We start from the raw sequence: 24,184 nt of genomic DNA, 5'->3' as shown, positions 1-24,184 counted from the left end.
TTAGTTAACCAGTTACCATTATTCAAAAAGGCAGTGGAGATTTTCAACTTCACTGATTGAACGATTTCGAATGTTTGTCTTTAGTCTGACCAATTTTGCCACTTAGGGCACGCTCTTACCTACAAGATGCGCCTGTCGTGATGTTCGGGATGATATTTGGTCACCGGTTTCCAACACGTCAAAGTATGACCATCGAGTCATCTCATTTGGCTAATCACTTCTGACCAGACGGATTCCCGGTTTGAAATCGTGGAATCAGCAAAATAAACTAGCATAGCACGAACCATGTTCGTTGATTTGCATGTATTTATAAATATTATATAGTCAGAAAAGAGGTTGAAGCTCTACACAACATTCCTTTTAGTCCGACAGTTCCGATTTTAAATAGCAGTCATTATATACATTAACGCACGCGCATGCTTTTATTATAAATCTTTCCAAAAGTGATAATAGTAAAAAAAAATATTGTATGTTCGACCAAGGTAAAAACAAGGATTGACCCCTGACTCCTTGTTTTCGGACAACTTAATAAACGTCATTCATTTAGCTGTAATGTAAAGGGGATGTTACTACGCCACGCACAAAATTAGTGGACTGTAATCGTATTACGAGTAGTTACCTCCCGTAATTAAAAAACTGACATTGATATTAGTAAACAAACCACTCTTATAAAGTGGAACAAATTCAATATTTGTTTTATTATACTGTTCCTTTAACTGTATGGAATGTTTTGTAATTTGGTAAGGATGTTTTTAAAATCCTATTTATGTAGTTATTCACTTGTCGCTACGTATAAATAATAAACAGTGTCAGTTAGATACAAAAGTCTAAGATAATAGACGTCCAACATATAACTATGGTTAAAAGGTATGATACTATGTTTATTATTCATTTAGAATATAAGATAAACAGTCTGATTAAAATCATATCCTAAATACACTCATGCAGGCACTGAAGATGGAGTACTTTACTCAGATTGGATGTTGAAGAACATCTCATGGATGGACTCTCTGACATTGCCGGTTGTGAAGACCTGCTTGTCCAGTTATGTCAACAATCTGATCACACAGTTAGCTGTCACTGAAGCATGCGATGATAGTGCACTGAATGAAGGATTTCTAGACTTCAAGTATATCTGTAGTATGCTTCCAGGTAAAAAATAGTTTTTCTAAATTCAATTATTAAAAACATTGGAAATCAGACTTGAAGCAAAATCGGTTTGAATGGGCAAAAAAAACTAAGTGTACCTTTTTATGTACCAGAAAGGAATCTTATGAAACTTTGAGAAGTTGTCCACAGGTTAAATTTTGCTCTTAAACATGATTTGATTGGTTAAAAATAGACCAATCAATACACATTTTGGATATCGTTGACCAAACCAAAAACTCAACCATTTTTTTTTACAAATGGCTGCTGTAGGCTATAATGAGTATAAGTAATCTTCTTGAACAACTTTAAGGTGAAAAATCAATAAAGTGTTTTAAACGTTGTAAACATTTGCAATATTTCATTGTGTAACGAACTAACACACTGAATTGTAGATTTATAATCACGTACAGGTAACGCAGAGGATGAGCCAAGTGTATACTTTCCAGTCTGTGTGACCAGTTTAGCTCCAATTCTTACATCAGTAGAAAATCTTGTGGGAAAGATTGGTCCGCAGAACTTCCTTGATACTTACCTTCCATATGTTTCCTGGACTGGAAAGCAACAGGTAAGATCGCTGAGCATGGTTATATTAAGTATGTATAAAATGCCCTTGAGCTTGTATCATTCAGAGATCTTACATGTAGTCTGAACTTTTATTTTCTTAAATTCGTATAAATGTCACAGATGGCAACAGTATATTATTCATGATTTCCTAAACTTATTTAATAATGTTCATGTTCAATCTCTTTTTACAAAAAATGACATATAAAAGTCTATCCCATTACAAACATAGTACATGTGGCATACATTATATAAACATATACAAACGACAAACTATGGGCTGAACTTCAATAAATACTGGTATACAGAAAAATTAACGAAAAAGTAACACAAGGATCATTTCAATTTACGATTTAGATCTACTTATATCGTTATTAAAGCAGATCCCTGGCACTTGAAATTCAGAGGGCATCCCCATTTTGTTCAGCTCATAAAAAAGAGAATTTTTTTTAGGGAGAAAACAAAAAGATTTTAATTTATGGTACCAGGTTATAATCATATCTTTATTAATTGTATCATTTAAAAGCTGAATGATTACACAATTACATCTTAATTTTTTTAAAATGTTACAAAAACTCCAAACAATCTATACTTATCTGAATTATATATAGATTTTAAAATGTAGTTTTATTCTATTGTAACAATATCTGTATCAAACAATGCCATGTCAGGTACTGGCGGAAATATGGCGCGACATGTTTACTCATAACCCTGTGGATGAAGTCACTGCCGTGCTGGTCACTTCATCCGTTCTTGAGAGAGCTCTCGGGGATGTAAGACTGATTAGTAAACTTAATATTCGTTCTGAGTATTATTTATCAATACAGTTATAAGATGAGATGTACTAAACAATGGGCTGTTTATTCAAGGCTTTGTTTAAGTTACAAAGTGATTAAAAGCATAGTTGTTAACTTTAAACGGGAAAAAATTGCTGCATTATAATTCATTTTGTATCCATAATCATCATGTTTATTGTTTGATGTCCAAAGTATATTTTGACTATTTGTTCATATGTTTACTTTCAGGTGTATATGTTGAAAGGGCCAGCCCCGTGTCCGTCCATGCTGAAAGATCTGCTTGTAACAGAGCAGCTTAAGGAAATTCTTGGAGAACACGTGGTAATTTTTTTTACTTCATCAATTGCAAATCATACTATAAGAAATACCATTAAATGTCACCACATAGTAATATAACCTATTGTCAAACCTCCTGGGAATTGCCAATAAACGCATTGTTGTTTTAACGTAACCCAAATATTCAAAGTTTCGAGTAGCCAATAAACAAATGGTGTTTTTACATAATCTAAGTGTTCAAAGTTTTGAGTAGGCAATGCGCCTAGATTAACTGTAAGTAAATGTGTTCTTATTTCCAGATGTGCATACTCCGGCTGGTAATGGGTCCTCCAACCTCTCTTAACCTCCGAAATGTTGCATGGCATGGTTTTCCCTTTCCGGGAGAAATACCAGCAAGGTTTGTGAAAATGTAACATCTGAATATAAAGTTCTCTCAATTTTACCATGATGAATACAGTTATTTTGGTAATCTATTGCAGTTTGGTCACATAATAGACCAAGTGCTCTTTCGCTATATTAACCGGTACATACTATTTTACCATGTGAGTTCCAGCAGTAAAAGGTTAGTATAAAAAAGATTAATGTGGGTGCTTTCATTGTGAAATATTATACGAATAGAGACATTATAAGTTGTCATTTAAGCTTGTCTGCCCTCTAATAAAGATAAGTGTATTATGCGTATGAATTGAATTATTGTACAAGATAAATGAAAAGAAAGAAAACTCAAATGCTTCAACACACTTGTATGCCTCCAGGTGTATTTGGTTCCTGATACTACTGGTACCCAGCATAGGTCGAGTGTTGGAAGAGAGGCTGGTCCCAGTGCTGATGTTACACCGGGAACCTATGGTCTTTTCTCGCACCAAACTTATTACAGGTACCTAACAAGTTTAAGGGACATTTTTAGCTCGTCTGTTTTTCGAAGAAAAAAAGTCGAGTTATTGTGATAGCCTTGGCGTCGTCGGCGTCGTCTGCGTCTGCGTCGTCGTCGTCGTCCAAAAACTTTAACCTTACCTCATAACTCAAAAACCGTTCAACATTTTCACATTAAACTTGCTACACGTGTTCCTATTAACACTATGCATGTTTATAGCAGGTCATATAATTTTGCCTTTAATTAATATTGAGTTATCCCCCCTTTTCGACTTGGAAAAAAAAACAGACGAGCGTTGGCACCCACTCCGCGGTGCTCTTGTTTTAATTGTAACACAAAATTCATTTTGGGCATACACTTGTAATGCGAGTATAGAGGATTTTGTAACACAAATAAACATCTTGGATAAACATGTAGAGCAAGTTGAGGGGACTTTTCAACTCAAAACTTTTCTCAGGTATACATGTAAAGAGAGCATAGGGAAGTATGTGACCTAAAACTCAACTCAGACATACATGAAAACCATGTTGTGTGGACTTTGTTACACAGAACTCATCTTGGGTATACATGTAAACAGCTCATATAGCGGAATTAGTAAAAAACAACAACTCAGGAATCATGTAGTGCAAGTTGGGGTTACTTTGTAACACAAAACTCATCTCGGGTATACATGTAGAGCAAGTTGAGGGGATTTTGTAACAAAAAACTCATCGTAGGTTTACATGTTGAGTAAGTTGAGGGGATTTTGTAACACAGAACTCATTTTGCGTACACATGTTAATCAAGCTGACAGGTCTTTATAACATAAACCTTTCTTCAGTATAAATATATAACAAGTTGAGGGTTCTTTATAACAAAACCTCATCATCGGTATACATGTAACTCAAGGTGAGGGGTCTTAAAAACATAAAATTCATCATAAATGTTATAAGTAAATTAAGGGGTCTTTATAACACAAATCTCACCATGGGTAAACATGTAGAGCAACCTGAGAGGGCTTTGAAACACAAAAATCATTTTTGGTATACATGTAAATCAGGTTGAGGGGTCTTAAAATCATAAAACTCATCTTGGGTATACATGTAACTCAAGGTGAGGGGTCTTAAAATCATAAAACTCATCTTGGGTATACATGTAGAGCAAGTTCAGTGGACTTTGTAACTCAAAACTCATCTTGGGCTTACATGCATAGCAAGTTTAGGGGACTTTGTAACATAAAACTCATCTTGGGCTTACATGTATAGCAAGTTTAGGGGACTTTGTAACATAAAACTCATCTTGGGCTTACATGCATAGCAAGTTTAGGGGACTTTGTAACATAAAACTCATCTTGGGTTTACATGCATAGCAAGTTTAGGGGACTTTGTAACATAAAACTCATCTTGGGCTTACATGTATAGCAAGTTCAGTGGACTTTGTAACATAAAACTCATCTTGGGCTTACATGTATAGCAAGTTTAGGGGACTTTGTAACTCAAAACTCATCTTGGGCTTACATGTATAGCAAGTTCAGTGGACTTTGTAACATAAAACTCATCTTGGGCTTACATGTATAGCAAGTTCAGGGGACTTTGTAACATAAAACTCATCTTGGGCTTACATGTATAGCAAGTTCAGTGGACTTTGTAACATAAAACTCATCTTGGGCTTACATGTATAGCAAGTTTAGGGGACTTTGTAACATAAAACTCATCTTGGGCTTACATGTATAGCAAGTTCAGTGGACTTTGTAACTCAAAACTCATCTTGGGCTTACATGCATAGCAAGTTTAGGGGACTTTGTAACATAAAACTCATCTTGGGCTTACATGCATAGCAAGTTTAGGGGACTTTGTAACATAAAACTCATCTAGGGCTTACATGTATAGCAAGTTTAGGGGACTTTGTAACATAAAACTCATCTTGGGCTTACATGCATAGCAAGTTTAGGGGACTTTGTAACATAAAACTCATCTTGGGCTTACATGTATAGCAAGTTTAGGGGACTTTGTAACATAAAACTCATCTTGGGCTTACATGCATAGCAAGTTTAGGGGACTTTGTAACATAAAACTCATCTTGGGCTTACATGCATAGCAAGTTTAGGGGACTTTGTAACTCAAAACTCATCTTGGGCTTACATGCATAGCAAGTTTAGGGGACTTTGTAACTCAAAACTCATCTTGGGCTTACATGCATAGCAAGTTTAGGGGACTTTGTAACATAAAACTCATCTTGGGCTTACATGCATAGCAAGTTTAGGGGACTTTGTAACATAAAACTCATCTTGGGCTTACATGTATAGCAAGTTTAGGGGACTTTGTAACATAAAACTCATCTTGGGCTTACATGCATAGCAAGTTTAGGGGACTTTGTAACTCAAAACTCATCTTGGGCTTACATGCATAGCAAGTTTAGGGGACTTTGTAACATAAAACTCATCTTGGGCTTACATGCATAGCAAGTTCAGTGGACTTTGTAACATAAAACTCATCTTGGGCTTACATGCATAGCAAGTTCAGTGGACTTTGTAACATAAAACTCATCTTGGGCTTACATGCATAGCAAGTTCAGTGGACTTTGTAACATAAAACTCATCTTGGGCTTACATGCATAGCAAGTTCAGTGGACTTTTAACATAAAACTCATCTTGGGCTTACATGCATAGCAAGTTTAGGGGACTTTGTAACATAAAACTCATCTTGGGCTTACATGCATAGCAAGTTTAGGGGACTTTGTAACATAAAACTCATCTTGGGCTTACATGCATAGCAAGTTTAGGGGACTTTGTAACATAAAACTCATCTTGGGCTTACATGCATAGCAAGTTTAGGGGACTTTGTAACATAAAACTCATCTTGGGCTTACATGCATAGCAAGTTCAGTGGACTTTGTAACTCAAAACTCATCTTGGGCTTACATGCATAGCAAGTTCAGTGGACTTTGTAACATAAAACTCATCTTGGGCTTACATGCATAGCAAGTTTAGGGGACTTTGTAACTCAAAACTCAACTTGGGCTTACATGTATAGCAAGTTTAGGGGACTTTGTAACTCAAAACTCATCTTGGGCTTACATGCATAGCAAGTTTAGGGGACTTTGTAACATAAAACTCATCTTGGGCTTACATGCATAGCAAGTTTAGGGGACTTTGTAACATAAAACTCATCTTGGGCTTACATGTATAGCAAGTTCAGTGGACTTTGTAACATAAAACTCATCTTGGGCTTACATGCATAGCAAGTTCAGTGGACTTTGTAACATAAAACTCATCTTGGGCTTACATGCATAGCAAGTTTAGGGGACTTTGTAACATAAAACTCATCTTGGGCTTACATGCATAGCAAGTTCAGTGGACTTTGTAACATAAAACTCATCTTGGGCTTACATGCATAGCAAGTTTAGGGGACTTTGTAACATAAAACTCATCTTGGGCTTACATGCATAGCAAGTTTAGGGGACTTTGTAACATAAAACTCATCTTGGGCTTACATGTATAGCAAGTTTAGGGGACTTTGTAACATAAAACTCATCTTGGGCTTACATGTATAGCAAGTTCAGTGGACTTTGTAACATAAAACTCATCTTGGGCTTACATGTATAGCAAGTTTAGGGGACTTTGTAACATAAAACTCATCTTGGGCTTACATGTATAGCAAGTTCAGTGGACTTTGTAACTCAAACCTCATCTTGGGCTTACATGCATAGCAAGTTTAGGGGACTTTGTAACATAAAACTCATCTTGGGCTTACATGCATAGCAAGTTTAGGGGACTTTGTAACATAAAACTCATCTTGGGCTTACATGTATAGCAAGTTTAGGGGACTTTGTAACATAAAACTCATCTTGGGCTTACATGCATAGCAAGTTTAGGGGACTTTGTAACATAAAACTCATCTTGGGCTTACATGTATAGCAAGTTTAGGGGACTTTGTAACATAAAACTCATCTTGGGCTTACATGCATAGCAAGTTTAGTGGACTTTGTAACATAAAACTCATCTTGGGCTTACATGCATAGCAAGTTTAGGGGACTTTGTAACTCAAAACTCATCTTGGGCTTACATGCATAGCAAGTTTAGGGGACTTTGTAACTCAAAACTCATCTTGGGCTTACATGCATAGCAAGTTTAATGGACTTTGTAACATAAAACTCATCTTGGGCTTACATGCATAGCAAGTTTAGGGGACTTTGTAACATAAAACTCATCTTGGGCTTACATGTATAGCAAGTTTAGGGGACTTTGTAACATAAAACTCATCTTGGGCTTACATGCATAGCAAGTTTAGGGGACTTTGTAACTCAAAACTCATCTTGGGCTTACATGCATAGCAAGTTTAGGGGACTTTGTAACATAAAACTCATCTTGGGCTTACATGCATAGCAAGTTCAGTGGACTTTGTAACATAAAACTCATCTTGGGCTTACATGCATAGCAAGTTCAGTGGACTTTGTAACATAAAACTCATCTTGGGCTTACATGCATAGCAAGTTCAGTGGACTTTGGAACATAAAACTCATCTTGGGCTTACATGCATAGCAAGTTCAGTGGACTTTGTAACATAAAACTCATCTTGGGCTTACATGCATAGCAAGTTTAGGGGACTTTGTAACATAAAACTCATCTTGGGCTTACATGCATAGCAAGTTTAGGGGACTTTGTAACATAAAACTCATCTTGGGCTTACATGTATAGCAAGTTTAGGGGACTTTGTAACATAAAACTCATCTTGGGCTTACATGCATAGCAAGTTCAGTGGACTTTGTAACTCAAAACTCATCTTGGGCTTACACGCATAACAAGTTCAGTGGACTTTGTAACATAAAACTCATCTTGGGCTTACATGCATAGCAAGTTTAGGGGACTTTGTAACTCAAAACTCATCTTGGGCTTACATGTATAGCAAGTTTAGGGGACTTTGTAACTCAAAACTCATCTTGGGCTTACATGCATAGCAAGTTTAGGGGACTTTGTAACATAAAACTCATCTTGGGCTTACATGCATAGCAAGTTTAGGGGACTTTGTAACATAAAACTCATCTTGGGCTTACATGTATAGCAAGTTCAGTGGACTTTGTAACATAAAACTCATCTTGGGCTTACATGCATAGCAAGTTCAGTGGACTTTGTAACATAAAACTCATCTTGGGCTTACATGCATAGCAAGTTTAGGGGACTTTGTAACATAAAACTCATCTTGGGCTTACATACATAGCAAGTTCAGTGGACTTTGTAACATAAAACTCATCTTGGGCTTACATGCATAGCAAGTTTAGGGGACTTTGTAACATAAAACTCATCTTGGGCTTACATGCATAGCAAGTTTAGGGGACTTTGTAACATAAAACTCATCTTGGGCTTACATGTATAGCAAGTTTAGGGGACTTTGTAACATAAAACTCATCTTGGGCTTACATGCATAGCAAGTTCAGTGGACTTTGTAACTCAAAACTCATCTTGGGCTTACATGCATAGCAAGTTTAGTGGACTTTGTAACATAAAACTCATCTTGGGCTTACATGCATAGCAAGTTTAGGGGACTTTGTAACTCAAAACTCATCTTGGGCTTACATGTATAGCAAGTTTAGGGGACTTTGTAACTCAAAACTCATCTTGGGCTTACATGCATAGCAAGTTTAGGGGACTTTGTAACATAAAACTCATCTTGGGCTTACATGCACAGCAAGTTTAGGGGACTTTGTAACATAAAACTCATCTTGGGCTTATATGTATAGCAAGTTTAGGGGACTTTGTAACATAAAACTCATCTTGGGCTTACATGCATAGCAAGTTTAGGGGACTTTGTAACATAAAACTCATCTTTGGCTTACATGCATAGCAAGTTTAGGGGACTTTGTAACATAAAACTCATCTTGGGCTTACATGTATAGCAAGTTCAGTGGACTTTGTAACATAAAACTCATCTTGGGCTTACATGTAGAGCAAGTTCAGTGGACTTTGTAACATAAAACTCATCTTGGGCTTACATGCATAGCAAGTTTAGGGTTTACATGCATAGCAAGTTTAGGGGACTTTGTAACATAAAACTCATCTTGGGTTTACATGCATAGCAAGTTTAGGGGACTTTGTAACATAAAACTCATCTTGGGCTTACATGCATAGCAAGTTTAGGGGACTTTGTAACATAAAACTCATCTTGGGCTTACATGCATAGCAAGTTTAGGGGACTTTGTAACATAAAACTGTCTCAGTTGTACATGTAGGTCAAGTGGAGGGGAACTCGTGATGTGATGGCAGCTGTTATGATTTAGTGATAATGATTTGACCTGTCTTCCATTACACCCTTCCGAATGGATCTTGGATGTAAATGAGTTTTTAGTTTTAATTATTGTTTTATTATCTGCCATTCTGTATCAAGCTATTTCTTTTAAAGTGACACTCTTATTCAAAATCAATACTTACACATGTATAACAAACAAAGATTTTGAGTAAACCTGAAAGTACTTACTAAATAATGCATTTTTGGAAATTATTAATTACTGATAACAAGATTGTAACCGTAGATTCTTTAGATGAAAATGCAATATATTAATTGATTAGTGAGTGCTAAAAGATTTACTGTGAAATACTAGCAATTGTTTTTATTGTTGAAAATATTTTTAGTGAGTAAGTGTATTGTGTAAGTGAGTAAATGAATTTCAGTAATTTAATACTTCTCTTGTCCAATTCTCAAGTACGTGCAGTGGTTAGAACACTCGTTTTTCACCAAGAGTTTCAAGGTTTATATTCACTGGTCAAGTGGGATTCCACCGGATACTCTGGTTTTCCCTACAACACTAGATCACACGCGTAACATCGTGCAAATAGGCGTGAATGCTATAATGCTGTAATTACTTGTTTTAAAATCGTTCTGGTTTTGACTAATAATATACAAAGACAATAACTCCTTTGTATTTGAGACATGTTAATGGTGTATTTCAGAGGTTGATATTTTGTATAGCAAGGACCTCATTGAGGCTGTAAAAGACACCCAATTTTCATCCTGGGACACAAGAATGTTTTGGACAAATATCACCAGTTTATATAAGCAAGAAAGGTACAAGGAATGGGAATTGCTCTCCTTGTATTTTATTATGAGCGCTTGGTGCCAAACCTTCTTCATAATAATTATCAAGTCAATAGTTACTCTTCCAAAATAACATCAATATGTACTGTGCAATGTATACCTGGTATTGTTTGAGTTAAAGTAATGATATACTTTTTTATTTGTATTTTAAACCAATAATCAAGCAATTTTGACTGGAATGGGATATGGAAGGTTTATTCTTGCATACCGGACGTATGTTTACGGTCATGTGACCAGTGCTGGAAAAACCCATCTTACATACCTCACTTCTTATTTCTTTTATTGTATGATTTATGAAAAGTATATTATGCCATTTCAATTAAGCGCATTCAAATATATATGTTAGCAAGACTTTTTATTAAAATTGAAAATAAATAATCGTAAAAAAACGCTATTTTAGTTATTTAAAATTACTGGGCTCTATGACGTCAGTGAACAACGTCGCACGCGCTTTTTGGTGTAATTGTACAAAAGTTTGTTTTCTACGTCATTTATTCCACAAATTGATAAATTTAGGTATGCAAGAAAAAATATCAATCATGTTTTTCCGGTCCGGATCGACAAATCCGACCCTCATGCACGCTGCGTGGCCGGTAACTCTGCAAGCCTCGTTACCGATTTTTCTATCTGTACCAAACACATGATAGATACTTATAAGATAAAACTGTATGAATGAAGAATCCTTAAAATGGCTAAAATAATTTAATACCATTATTGTATGTTGGTTCTTTATCTATAAGTATTATTGACTTTGATCAATCCTTAAGTTAATGATTAACGTCATGTTCATCTTAGGTATGGTGAATGTACCGCTCTTCTACTCTACTACCTAGAGCAGGGTCTACGGCTTGTGTTTGCTACTGCCAACAACTGTGAGAACAGAATTTTGACTGCTGAGGTATAAACTAACTTAGTTGCATTTATTGGTAGGCCTAAATATATGGTAAAGTTAAGTAGATTCTTTTTCCATTATTATCTTGTTTATTGTTGAAATAAATTTCAATTTATTAAGAGGTTATAGGCACGATTGCCTGGATGCATTAAAACTTGTTGTAGTTCTTGCTGCATGCAGACTGTTTGAAACATATAACCAATTCTTTTATATATTTAACATAAATATTTTTTTAAACTATTCATCTTTTTCCAGGCAACGACATTATACACTACATTTGATGAGGTAATAGAGAATAACATCTGAACGTATTGTGAGTACTTACTTGTATTGTAATTCGAAACCGTGTACTTGTAATTTGTATACTGCATTTGGAAGAAGGCAGTAACTCCTACATGTGCATTCAGTCATACTTTAAATTTAGTAGTTCCTCTTAATATTTATACTTGTGAACAACTTCCGTATTATAACTATTTCTAAGCATGTGCATATGCGCCCTATTGAGGCACTGTGTGATTTTGGCAAGTGTTATAACATTGGGTCGATTGTTTAGAATTTTGTTAAAGTTGACAACAATATTTATGACATCATTGGTCACTTGAAAAAGTGAAATATTAAATGACGAACTCATATCATTGAATACAAACAACAACAGCTGAAAATGAAAAAGTTGTCATAAATATTGTTTAAAAATACAGCAGATCACAAGTGTTTCCATTAAACCTTATGAGCAGTAAAAATTTGGAAGTTAAAAACGAAGACGTTAACAATGTTGTTAACTTTAACATAGTTTATAACAATAATCTGTCTACGTTTGAACAAAAATTAATGAATAAATTTTATGTTTCTTTTTCTTATTTTGTTTAGATGTTAGATCCTTTTCTCCCTGATGGGTCTGAAAACCGACTGAGGATGGTTATAGGAGAAGAGATATTGGTAAGAAACACATGATTGCAGTGTTCGGAAACTTGTTTTGAGCTTTGTGGATTTAGGTTGGCTGATCATCCTCTAGTTTAAGTTACAAAATATAAAAAAAACACTTTCCCTTACTTGATGTGCATGTGATGATTTTTTTCTTCTTTTCTCCAAACAGGAAATAATCCTTGACCACCTGACCTACCCGGGCGGCCCTAGGGTGAGGGACCGTTTGAGTCACGGTGAAGCATGCTGGGAAAGGTTTCCATGGCAACTCACACGTAACCTGGCAACTATCTGTGTGGCACTGTCAGCCATGTTTGTAAAGGATGGGAAACATATTCATGTGAGTAACAATCTGTTATTAAGTTAATTTTGTTGTTTTCCCTTTATTGTCTTAATGTACCCTGCGTAGCAGGCAGACTCAGAGTGCTTATGTTGTCATTGTTACCTGCAGCATCATCCACGGAGTCAAACATTCATTACAATCTCTTACCTAAACTTTTCTTCTTCAACTTTAATAATAATACAATCTAAGCAGCAATACTAATTATTGGCATAGAATATCTCGACTGAGTTTGATTACCAATCAGATCATTGTAGGCACTCTAAGAGTTATTACCCTTTAATTGTCAAAATTTTACTAATGAATGGTAACAGTCCTGACAGGAGGTGAAGTTTTTGTTTCAAAGTTCTCATGAAAATAACATGTATCTAGCTGACCTGTAGTGATACAAACCGAACCTCAAACTATTATTATTACATGAAATAATACATGTCAAGTCCTATTGTAAATCTTGCTAGAAATGTTCATAATCACACAACAACATGAATTTTACAATTAAGGGCTCAATGTGTAGTGCATGTTAGTATATTGTATTTATAACACAATGTTTTGTTTTCAGAACAAATGTGTAACCATACTTCATGAGGATATTAAGTCATACAGTGTCCAGTTTCATAGAATAAGCCTGTTAAAGAAGGAGGTGTGTTTGTTTTTAGTCTTCATTCATATAGGAAAGGCATGCATTGATAATACATTGTAATTTTAACATAGAAGCAGTTTGCATAAATTGAAGACATGTTTAAATAGTATGTGTATGTTCAATAGTAAAGTAATACAAATAGATAAAACAAACAACAATAATAATAATAATAATACCAAATGAAACTGTTTTAAATTGCTTTGAATATTTCATTATTTCACTATGGGCTGTAAATAATCTTTTTTTTTAGATATCTACATTCTTTAAGAAAGAATCTGAGACAGATTCCATGATTTTACTGCAGCTTGACCTTAGTGAAAGGTTTGTATATTTGTTATGTTATTAATATATTAGAACATGAAACTAATTTTTAAATAATGTGAAATGTTACTTACCCATAGAAGATAGCTGACTGAAAATTGAATTGTGCTGAGGTCTAGTAGCTGACTGGTTACTTAATGCAGCCTAGGTATAGTAGTTGACTGGTTTCCTTATTTATGCTAAAGTCTAACTAACAGGTAACTTAACTATGCTTAGAACTTGTTGTTGATTTGTTCCTTAACCATGCTAATATCTTGCCTTTGTTTCATCTGGTATTTATTCTGATAAAATCTACCAAGAAACAATTCTATGTTATTTCGACTGCAATTGAAATGTTGGCCAGATAGTTGCATTTACCATCAGACAGAAGTGCTTTACACAAAGATAAAAACAAATATTTAAAAAACACATTATTATGTTCCAATGCCCCTGACGGATTGAATATTTAAATATCACTGTCAAGGCGTCCATTTGTGTGCGTGCGTCTGTCCTTTCGTTCATTTTTATCATTTAATAATTGATTTGGCAATTTTCAGAAAGCCAAACGATCCTTTCCAGTCTACAGATGAAGCATCTTCACTTGAAGCAAAGCTCAGGGACATCGTTGCTGTTTTTGATGGACATTGGGCATATGTGGGCTCAAAATGGTAGGGAACTTTTCGATTATCATGTTTTTAATTTAAAGCTATTTCACTTCTTTCAATACTATGATAATTTTACGTCTTCTAGTTCTTGCCAATTAAGTTTTCAGGGTGAGTTGTAATTTTACGTTGAACTCGATTTATAGATACAAAAGATACAATGGCTGTCATATATTTTTTTCGGTTTTCAATATTGTGACCTCCATCATTTGAAATCAACAGTTGATGAAATTTTGCAGCAAAAGATACATACCCTGTACAGAAACTCGAAGGTAAATTATATATGTGTAATTTTGGTTTGAAAATTTACATTTGACAAATGTCTTAGGATTTGTTTAAGAACCTGTGTCCACATGGACTAAAATGTGGTAAGTGCATATAATAAACATGCAAATTGAATCATTTCTTCGACAAGGTGCTAACTCAAGAAAATATTATTAATGTAGAAAAGGGTTATTCCAACTGTAATTGTATTCAGAACTTTTAAGAATACACAAGAGTCAAACTCCCGAATCTAAACAAAGAACAAAAACGTTTTTAAACCTTACTGGTTAAACTTATTTAGAAGATATGTTCTTGAATGTTACACTACATTTTGATTTTCATTATTTTATTTTATGACGCCATTTTAACTTCGTGCAATGAAACTTTTTACGATACAACGTTAATATGATGGAATACAGACAAGTTTATTTTGGGATTCGTATTGCCGTTATATTTATGATGGGCGTAATTATAATATGTTCCTTGACAGGGTTCCAACTGTGATATTGAAAATGAGGTGCTAACACTGCTGGACCATATAGTAGATGAGTGTTTGCAAGTCATCACTCAGATGCAACAGTTTGCAACAAACAGTCAACAGCAGATGACGCTAAAACAGCTCAGGTCACGGCAGAGAGAGAACTTCAAGAAGTTCCTAGCAAGGTAGCTTAATTAGATAAGCGTTTTATGCCTGAGAGCTGTCGTTGCCACTCAAGTTAGTATCATAGTACACAAATTAAAACTGTGAGAAAACATTTTTACAACAGGGGCTTGAACCCACGATTGCTGGAACACTAGCATTGAGCACAACTGACTGAGCCAGCCAATCAGCAATATTTCACTCTTTCAGTTGCAAACATAAATCTTAAATAGTACTAGCAATGTGCATATTGATTTGCTGATGCTATCCGAGTGATATCAAATTCTGCAAGAATTCAAATATTACACTAGCTTGAATACTGACAATGAAGCATATTTACGATATGTGTTTCTTGCAGATTTATGATGGGTATATAATCTAAGTTAAATTGAAGCCACGATTTATAATGGTGTCATCTTCAATCCCCATTAATACAATAAATGACAACTTGTGAATTAACATAAGGTTTAAATGTATTTCTATTCCAGTGTACCATCATTGGTTGTGGGGCCGTGCACATGTGTATACATGTGTTGTTGCCAACTATATCAACTTGATGAAATAAAGGCGAGGGAAGGACCTCAATCAAACAACAAATTAATCAAGTAAGAATGTATGGGTATCCAATATGAAAAATAGTATAACAATGCATCGTTACTGTCACTTGCCTACAATATCTGTTATGACCATAAATACTTTTACCAGAACATGCTTGTTGGCCATGTTACCTGGAACACTAGCATTGAAAGCGATCTTATAAAGATATAAAGTGATTTTTGTTGACAAGTATTAAGTTGAGAATTAACTTGTTAAAAACCCAGTGAACTTGTTGACAGTTCAAACAATTATTAAGATGTATGTAGTGTGTGTCTCCCATTTTTGTCTATCAGGATTTAAACTTGTGCCTCTAAACAGGATCGTTATATTTAGGGTTTTGTTGCTGGGCTTGTTCCTAGATCCCCCATTGTTTGCTTTGTCATATATCTCCACATGGACAGTTACTTTGCAACTAACTTGGCTTTAGATATCTAGACTGTTTTTCTTAGTGGAATGAAAGTCAATATAGAATTAGTTCATCAACCATGCTCTATTTATACCAGGTGTATTGTTCATTCATGTATTTAAAGATTTTCAATTCCATATGTTGCGGTATTAGTGGCATTTTCACTTAATCAAAGTCAAAATCGTATACAAAAGGGTTCTTATGTTCAGGATTAATTCTGAAATCAGGATTTAGAGCTTTTTACATCAGACTCTTGTACAATTGTAAGAATAAATTTTGTTCAGACTTTTGCAAAAAAATATACGAATTTCCTTGAAATGAATATTAATGACTTTTGAAATTATTTCAAAAGGGGTCTTCTCACCCTTAACCTGCTTTGGGCATTCATCTCTTATATTCATCAAACAGACCCGGCTATTTTTCAGGATTGACAATTGACAAGTGTAAGAAACCCTGAATATGGCCTACAGGGTACCGTTAATTGGTAATGAATAAAGATAAACCTTTGTTAAGATGATATGGAACAGTTTGTTAAGATTTAAAATTTCATTTCCTTTCAGATTCTGGAAGTCTGTGCTGAAGTTGTGTGAGAATTTACGAACATTTACGCACCATGATAAGAACAAATGGACAGAAGGGGAGGAGTTAGTTTCACACTTGACACCTTTTGTAGAATCTAATTTTAAAACCTTTCATTGATTGATATGTTTGTGCATTATGCAAATATGTGTCTTAAAATTATGAATGATTTTCATAGCATGGTTAATGGCACAAGTCGTTATTAAGGACTTTTTCACCGAGAGTAACATATACACCCATGATGCTACCGTTTCTCTTACACCAGGAGGGTTTGCTGTTAAAAGGACTATATCAATGACCTTATTTCGGTCTACGGGACCTTATAACGGATAATGATAACTCTTAGTAACGATACCCACCCACCAATAATAAATCAAAACACTTTTTTTTCCGAAAACAGAATTATTTTTGTAGCTTGTGCAATTGAATATAATGTACAGTTTACTGCATAGTTTTTCTCTAATTAGTAGGTACAACAACATTAATACAATCTTCTTTTGCTCCATAAAGTTTTGGTAATTGTATTTTCAGCCCAGCCGGAACAATTTTTTCAGCCGGCCGATTGTTTCCCAGTATTCGACACTCCTCGGCCATTTTTATCGACAACAACCTCGGCTGTATGCCAGTACATCAGTAGAAGTAGTTCGTATTTTTTTAAAATTATTTCATGAATTTAATGTAGTGTTATAGCTTGTTTAATTGCCAGTGAAGTGTATTATTGCAAACATGATTTAGATTCCCGAGAGTTAAGTCATTAAAAGTTTATCTGCTGAATTAAATTACTACGCGATCTACTTGCAGCGGACTTAAACATACCGATTTCTAAGAATGTACACCGTCCATATACATCAGAGGTTGTTTTCAATAAAAAGGCCGAGGAGTTCCGAATGCATATCAAACAACTCGAGTGTTAAAATATATAAAAAGCATATATGAAAACAATATTCCCCGTCATCCCTTTTCTTATTTCTTTTTAATAAAAAGGGGATGACGGGGAATATTGTTTTCAATTTAGCGATAGATGCTCAGATGATGCTCTTCAGCTTACTGTAAAGTTAGGACAGGGTGGGGCAATTTGATAGGGGTATACACCGCTACAATAGTGGTGGAGTGCCGCACGGAGTCTGGAGGACGGCTGGCTGCGTGTTACGGTTGACGGCCTAGGGCATTCCCACTTCAACGGGTCTGGGATAAACGACAGTCTCGAAATCTTTGTCGGGAAGCCAATTTGTAGCAGGGGGTTTGATAATACCCAACGCTAATCAGAATACTGTATTATTATCCTGTATATGGAAAAGTTACATAAAATAATAAACATCAGACAGACATGTACACAAAACAATTGATGGTGCAATATAAAATAATACAATACAATACACGAGCCCCGATCATACAATTTAAAAATACAAATCTGGCTAAGTATCCATCCAGCTATTACCCAGCAAACAGTATAACATGTATGAACTTCTTAAAAACAACTTATTACAAACTATAACCAAAACATAACATCGGTCCGGTGGTTAATTGCGACGTCGGACTGACATCGTGATTTCGACGTTGATGCAACATTTTGTATTTAAGTCGCCGACGTCGTGACCTAAATCCAACCTTTATCCGACGTTGATCCAATGTAATGTGTTTGTTGCGTAATTAATACAAATGAGTGTGCAACATAATTTGTAAAACAACTCGCCAGACTGCTTAAAAGTATGATTAACAAATATATATTGGCTCTATGAAAAACTATAAAATGAAATGATCCGACGAAGCGAACCTTACAGTTCGGCCTCAGGAAGTAATTTAATTTCATCAAATAGGTTGGATAGTTACTTGTACAAAACTTCAATGAAAAACATGATGTAATTGCTGAATGATTGTCTTAAATATAGATACATGCAAATCTTGAACAAAAATTTCTCAGTTATTTAATAAGAACCATACTTTGCATTTTATGCTCTCTTTTTTTTTTTATCTAACTTGGTTATTAAAGTAGGTTGGATGTTTGATTATCATTTTATAATGTTGCAATTCAATACATGAAGTCGTTGCTGAGATATTTACCTATGTGTGCTTAAATGCAAAGCTTAAACCAGAATTTCTAAGTTGAATAGTGGAGGCCAATATTAGCATAATATTCGAAATAGAGTTATCTTACTTAATCAAGTTTCAAGTAGTTTTGAGTAAGTGGCTGGACTAAGTTTGCAATTTAAAATATATAAACAAAAGAGATAACTCTGCAATAAAGTGTCCTAAAGGTATAATTATATCTATCTATGTTTTAAGTTTTGAGTACTTTTAGAGTAAGTGCCAGGACAAAATGTACATGATAAAAATGAATAACGGGGATATCTCTGAATGAGTTATAACTCTTGCTATTGGCCTAACTTTAGTTAGTAAATTTGGCTGAAGACATAGAATAATAATAAGAAGAACAACTAGAGAATAATAATGACAAATACAGTTTATCTCCCTTTCAGTCGAAGGTGAGACTTAAATCATTTAAAAATCTACTTCAATATAATATATTAGAGAGTATTAATCTTACAGCGTAAAACTATTAAAATAATTGAACCAATAAGTGTTTTAACTGGTAAAACGAAAATAATAAATCATTGACTAAACTCTTAAGTATTAAATGCATACAAATATTCATTGGGGAAATTTCGCTGAATACAGATCAATATAATACCACTTTAAATTTGTATAGATCGATTTCACCATTTATATTTTGACAGTCATAATAACAAGTACCTTATGATTCCGATCGGAATAACTTAAACATGGAAGTTTGGATTTCGAGAGTAAACATTAATTGACAAGAGGTATATAATTGTACTAAGGAGAAGTACCACAAACAACTTGATTGCGTAAAACTCATTAACCCCCTCCCCCCACAACAATTCTTAGGATAATAAACTTAACTATGGATAGTGATAAGGAGAGCGAGAGACTGTTTTCCCTACGGTTGTCTCGGGTGATGGGGGATATCGGGGTCAGCAGATGGATGATTGCCAGGAGGAGGAGAACACATTTCATGATGGAGACTATCGAAAATGTTGGTCACTGGTTCAGTGATGTGAATGTAACTAAATACATATTTGGCAGTCAGAGTGAGGCCACAACAGCAACTGGGATGGCATCTGATACTGACCACTTCGAGTGTATTAAGAATGATGAGGTAATCCTTGACTGGAATAACTGGCAATATGGAAATGCAAATCTTCTGGTGTTAAAGGATGAGCTCACTCCTCCTCAACACTGCTACTTGCAGAGACTGAGAAGTGACTGCCCACTAGCAGCAGTACAAACAGAGAGCCCTGATGATGCGCTAGATGGGGAGGGGAGAGTTATACTGACTAATACATCGCTGGAAGTACAGGACATTGTGCAGCGCTTTAGTGAGTCAGGTGAAATAATTCGACATGGCCCATCAATGTCACATGATGAAATGTTTGACAATGTCCGCGCACACCATTGTGGCCAGCTACCCCAGGAATGCCAGTTTATGTTCCACAGACCACGCCCTGGGCACTGGCCAAGACCTGACACACTAGCCAGGGCCAGGGATGTTGGAGTCTTCCTAGTGCCACAGGGATATACTGAGAGCCCAACTAAGCATTCTTTGTGTAGGTCTAAAGCATTAATGGTTCCTTCAAAGTTACCCAGTTACCCTTATTCAAAATGGCAGTGGAGATTTTCAACTACACTGATGGGACGATTTCTAATGTTCGACTTTAGCCATGTTCAGGTGAAAACATATACACTCACCAAAATAATAAGAAAAAATATATTCAAGCCTTTGTACGGAGACAGATTTAGCACTTTTCATATTAAAACTGCAATGATGTTTACAATAGAAAACTATCCAGCTGAGATATATGGAGGGAAGACAATATTTTAAAATGTGTATGTCTACTTTTAAAAACAATAAAAAGATGGGTTAAACGGAAACACTGTCCCCACTTTACAATCCCTGGCGTTAATCTGTTTGTGGGAAAGTTGAACTTTTGGGAGCTTCCAAAACTGTGCAGCATGATTTCACATCTCGTCAACACAAAACTGCAGTGTTTGTTCCATACTCATATGGACAATATTGGTTTGAGATTGCTTAAATGCTCAGGTTTTGAGAATGTATCACGGCAGAGTGTGAGCACAAGAACCCAGACCTGTAGTGTTGTTCTACAGAAACTATTGTAAGAAGAAATACGTGACCTTACGCTTGTTTTAGATAGATTGATAACTGATAATTCAGGTGATGACATTAAAAGTCATTTGTTTGTTCTACAGAGTATGTCAGATACCCGAAGTGACCTAGAACAGGATGTAGTTTCTCGGCTGACCCGATTCCTATGCAGCACCCTTGCCTCCATCCTTGCTTCAAGGTGCATCGACTTGGGTCAAACAATCACACAGGATATCTTTAACTGGTACCAGCTTTCACTGGATTCAGACCTTATGTTCAGTGTGTTGAAGTTTGCCTCCATGTTGTACTGCAGAGGGCACTATGAGAGAGCTGCAGAAGTACTGAGTTACTGTGAAGGGCTGCTGGAACAACTAGAATTGTGCCAGTCCTGTGGACATTATGAAAGGGCCTGCCAAGAACCAAGCACCGAGTTTGAGAATAAGTTGATCACCACCTCAAATACAGAAATGCTGAAGAAATACATAATGATTTGTATAACCTTCACAAGAGAAGAAATGAACTGTTTTCCCCAACATCTTGCATTTGAAATGCTCAGGGGTATAGAAGGTGAAGACAAACTAGGTACAGCGAAGTGGAAGTACAATGTAGTCACTGATTGTATCCCATTCCTGTACTACTTACAGCATCTCAACTCCAGGGAACTACACCAACCCTGGATAGCACAAATAGCCCTTCATAACCTACACGAGTACACAATGGACACAATGGAGACAGAACATGGCCATATTGACACAGCCTTCAACATGCTGGGTCACTGTTATGAACTTCAGAACAGGCAGGACTTAGCTTGGATGTGCTACAACATCTCAATGGAAATCTATGACAGATGTAATGCGTCAATCTGGCACGCAGCCAGGCTACTTCATCAGTTTTTACAAAGCTGATAGACACATTGACACCGCCTTGAACATGGTTGACCAATGATATGAACTTCAGATCTGACGGGACCTGGCTTGGATGTGCTACAACAAACCATTTTGATTTCATGACAGAGACAATGTCTCCATGTGGCATGCAATTAGGATACTACATCAGTTTTTAGGTTAGAACCCGAGTCTTCTATTTTCAAATTTTATTTCTCATTTTCCTTTTAACCACAAATATAAGTACATGTAAATCTTAGTTTGAATATATGTGTTTTATTTTATGTTAGAAACCAGAATAAATAGGGAAAGATACAAAACTTTTTAGAATTTGTTTGCGTTAATCTTTGCAAAGGAATGCTGACACGGAAATAATTATTTTTCTTGTGGGCAGGTCTTTCTGCGCATGTGGATAGATCGGGTTTAAATTCTAAACCCATCTTCATCCATGAGTAGAGCAGTCCATATAGTTTATACAGTGTAACCAAGTCTTAGTCAACTTCAAATAAAGAGCAGTATTCTCGTGTTAAATTACAGTATTCAATGTATTCACAATACAAAGTCACTAACATGATTTTCCTACATTCTTATTCAAAACAGATATGATACAGGAAAAAAATTCACATAGAACAATGGCTTTCAAAACTATACCTTTACTTTCACGTTCATAATAATGAAGACTAAATTGACATTCCACAAAAACTACAAATAAAATATAACAACTTGCATCGTGTCTGCTAGCACTGAAAACAACAGGGACAGGATCAGTAGTAAATAGGGATGGCAACGAGTACCTGAATACTTCATCGATTGTCCGAGTACCCGAATACTATTTCACTACTCGAGTATTCGAAAAAAAATAAGTTTAACAATGACCGAATGCACGATATTCAGACGACATACAAACACCACAATCAGACAACACACTCACATACAATCCCCCAAAACCGACCACATACAAACTTACAAACCATAAAAACAGAACCAGAAATACATGAAACATGATTTTGTCGGCATATTTCCAAATCTTTGAGATGTGTTCCATTGTGAGTTATCTTATATATTGGAGTTGAAGGCAATGATATCAAAATCAGCCGATCCTTAGACAAAAACTAAAAGAAATGTCAATCTATGAGAAAGCAGCTTTAACAGTCGTGGCGAAATCCTGAAAGTTCTCACTAGCCCACGGGCATGACAGTCATGCGACCGAAATATTCTACAAGTCCGTGCTTAAATTTCATTGTCCGTATGTTTACGGCACCTTAAGCTGAAAATGTTTAACACCCATATATCAGAGAAAGAAACACCAACACATTTGATGTTATCGTTTCCTAAAATCCCAAAACCACAGTTGCACCGGACAACTAAATATTATACATGTATGTAAAAAAAAAATGATATCAAATGAAGTTCCTTTTTCGATTCAATTATACTCAGACGCTTTATTTTCTTAAAATGCAAATAAGATTAATCTTTTAGCAAGGGAAATACGAACTGACATGCAAATAAAACGAACTCATCAGATAAAAAGCATATTGATTTATCCCCACTTCCATTGTTTACACGACCCATAATATACTTTGATAAATGTTTATAATGACATCCGCCGGGTACCGTACGTCAGCGCGGAATCCATTTAGGCAATCGAACTGATTTAAACAGATCTTTGGCGTTAACATTTCATCAACCATTTCGCAAGAGTCATAGGGCTTTTTGCGAGATTGTGCCGGCTCAAATACATAAAAATATCGTTTCAGTTGACTTAAACCAAAAGAAATATCATTCCGTCCTCAGGGAGCCCGATATAGAAAAATAACTCAATCGATTTTCAGGCTTATAAATACGCAATCGGAACTCCTCTGCAAGTATCAAGATATGGCTATCTCGAAGCTTGCCGGAGATGGCCGAGTTGTTACGATTGATAAATACGAAGAGTTACATTCAGAAATGAACCCTCATCGTGCATATAATGAATATTGCGTTGTTCGTTGCGCTGTTGGGTTTTTATGGAATTGAGTCGGGAATTAGTGTAAAAAATCGAATGATACCTAGTTTGTTGACATTTTCATAAAGCACGTGGAATCATCTACTCGTGACGTACGTTCCTACTATTGAATTAACTACGAAAAAAAAAGAAGAAAAAAGTTAAGGC

The 24,184-nt window shown here is 35.5% G+C and overlaps 1 protein-coding gene across 2 annotated transcripts; it reads left to right on the top strand.

The window, feature by feature from the left end:
- The first annotated feature begins 658 nt into the window (after window positions 1–658).
- LOC128207229 (endoplasmic reticulum membrane-associated RNA degradation protein-like) lies at window positions 659–17,369 on the top strand. Of its 2 annotated transcripts, XM_052910039.1 has the most exons (19): window positions 659–740; window positions 949–1,152; window positions 1,560–1,714; window positions 2,382–2,483; window positions 2,736–2,828; window positions 3,083–3,180; window positions 3,539–3,660; window positions 10,580–10,694; window positions 11,520–11,622; window positions 11,872–11,901; window positions 12,484–12,552; window positions 12,710–12,877; window positions 13,437–13,517; window positions 13,768–13,838; window positions 14,375–14,485; window positions 14,719–14,751; window positions 15,234–15,406; window positions 15,872–15,988; window positions 16,947–17,369. In XM_052910039.1, exons 2-17 carry the CDS (start codon window positions 981–983, stop codon window positions 15,265–15,267), a joined length of 1,557 nt encoding a protein of 518 aa, XP_052765999.1. In that variant the 5' UTR covers window positions 659–740; window positions 949–980; the 3' UTR covers window positions 15,268–15,406; window positions 15,872–15,988; window positions 16,947–17,369. The 2 variants fall into 2 exon arrangements, with proteins under 2 accessions (XP_052765999.1, XP_052766000.1); XM_052910040.1 differs by lacking the exons at window positions 15,234–15,406; window positions 15,872–15,988; window positions 16,947–17,369 and having other exon boundaries at window positions 14,702–14,750.
- The last annotated feature ends 6,815 nt before the right edge of the window (window positions 17,370–24,184 follow it).

This window comes from Mya arenaria, chromosome 11 (assembly GCF_026914265.1).
Source record: "Mya arenaria isolate MELC-2E11 chromosome 11, ASM2691426v1".
NCBI classification, from domain to species: Eukaryota; Metazoa; Mollusca; class Bivalvia; order Myida; family Myidae; genus Mya; species Mya arenaria.
This window is presented reverse-complemented; position numbering and strand designations above follow the sequence as displayed.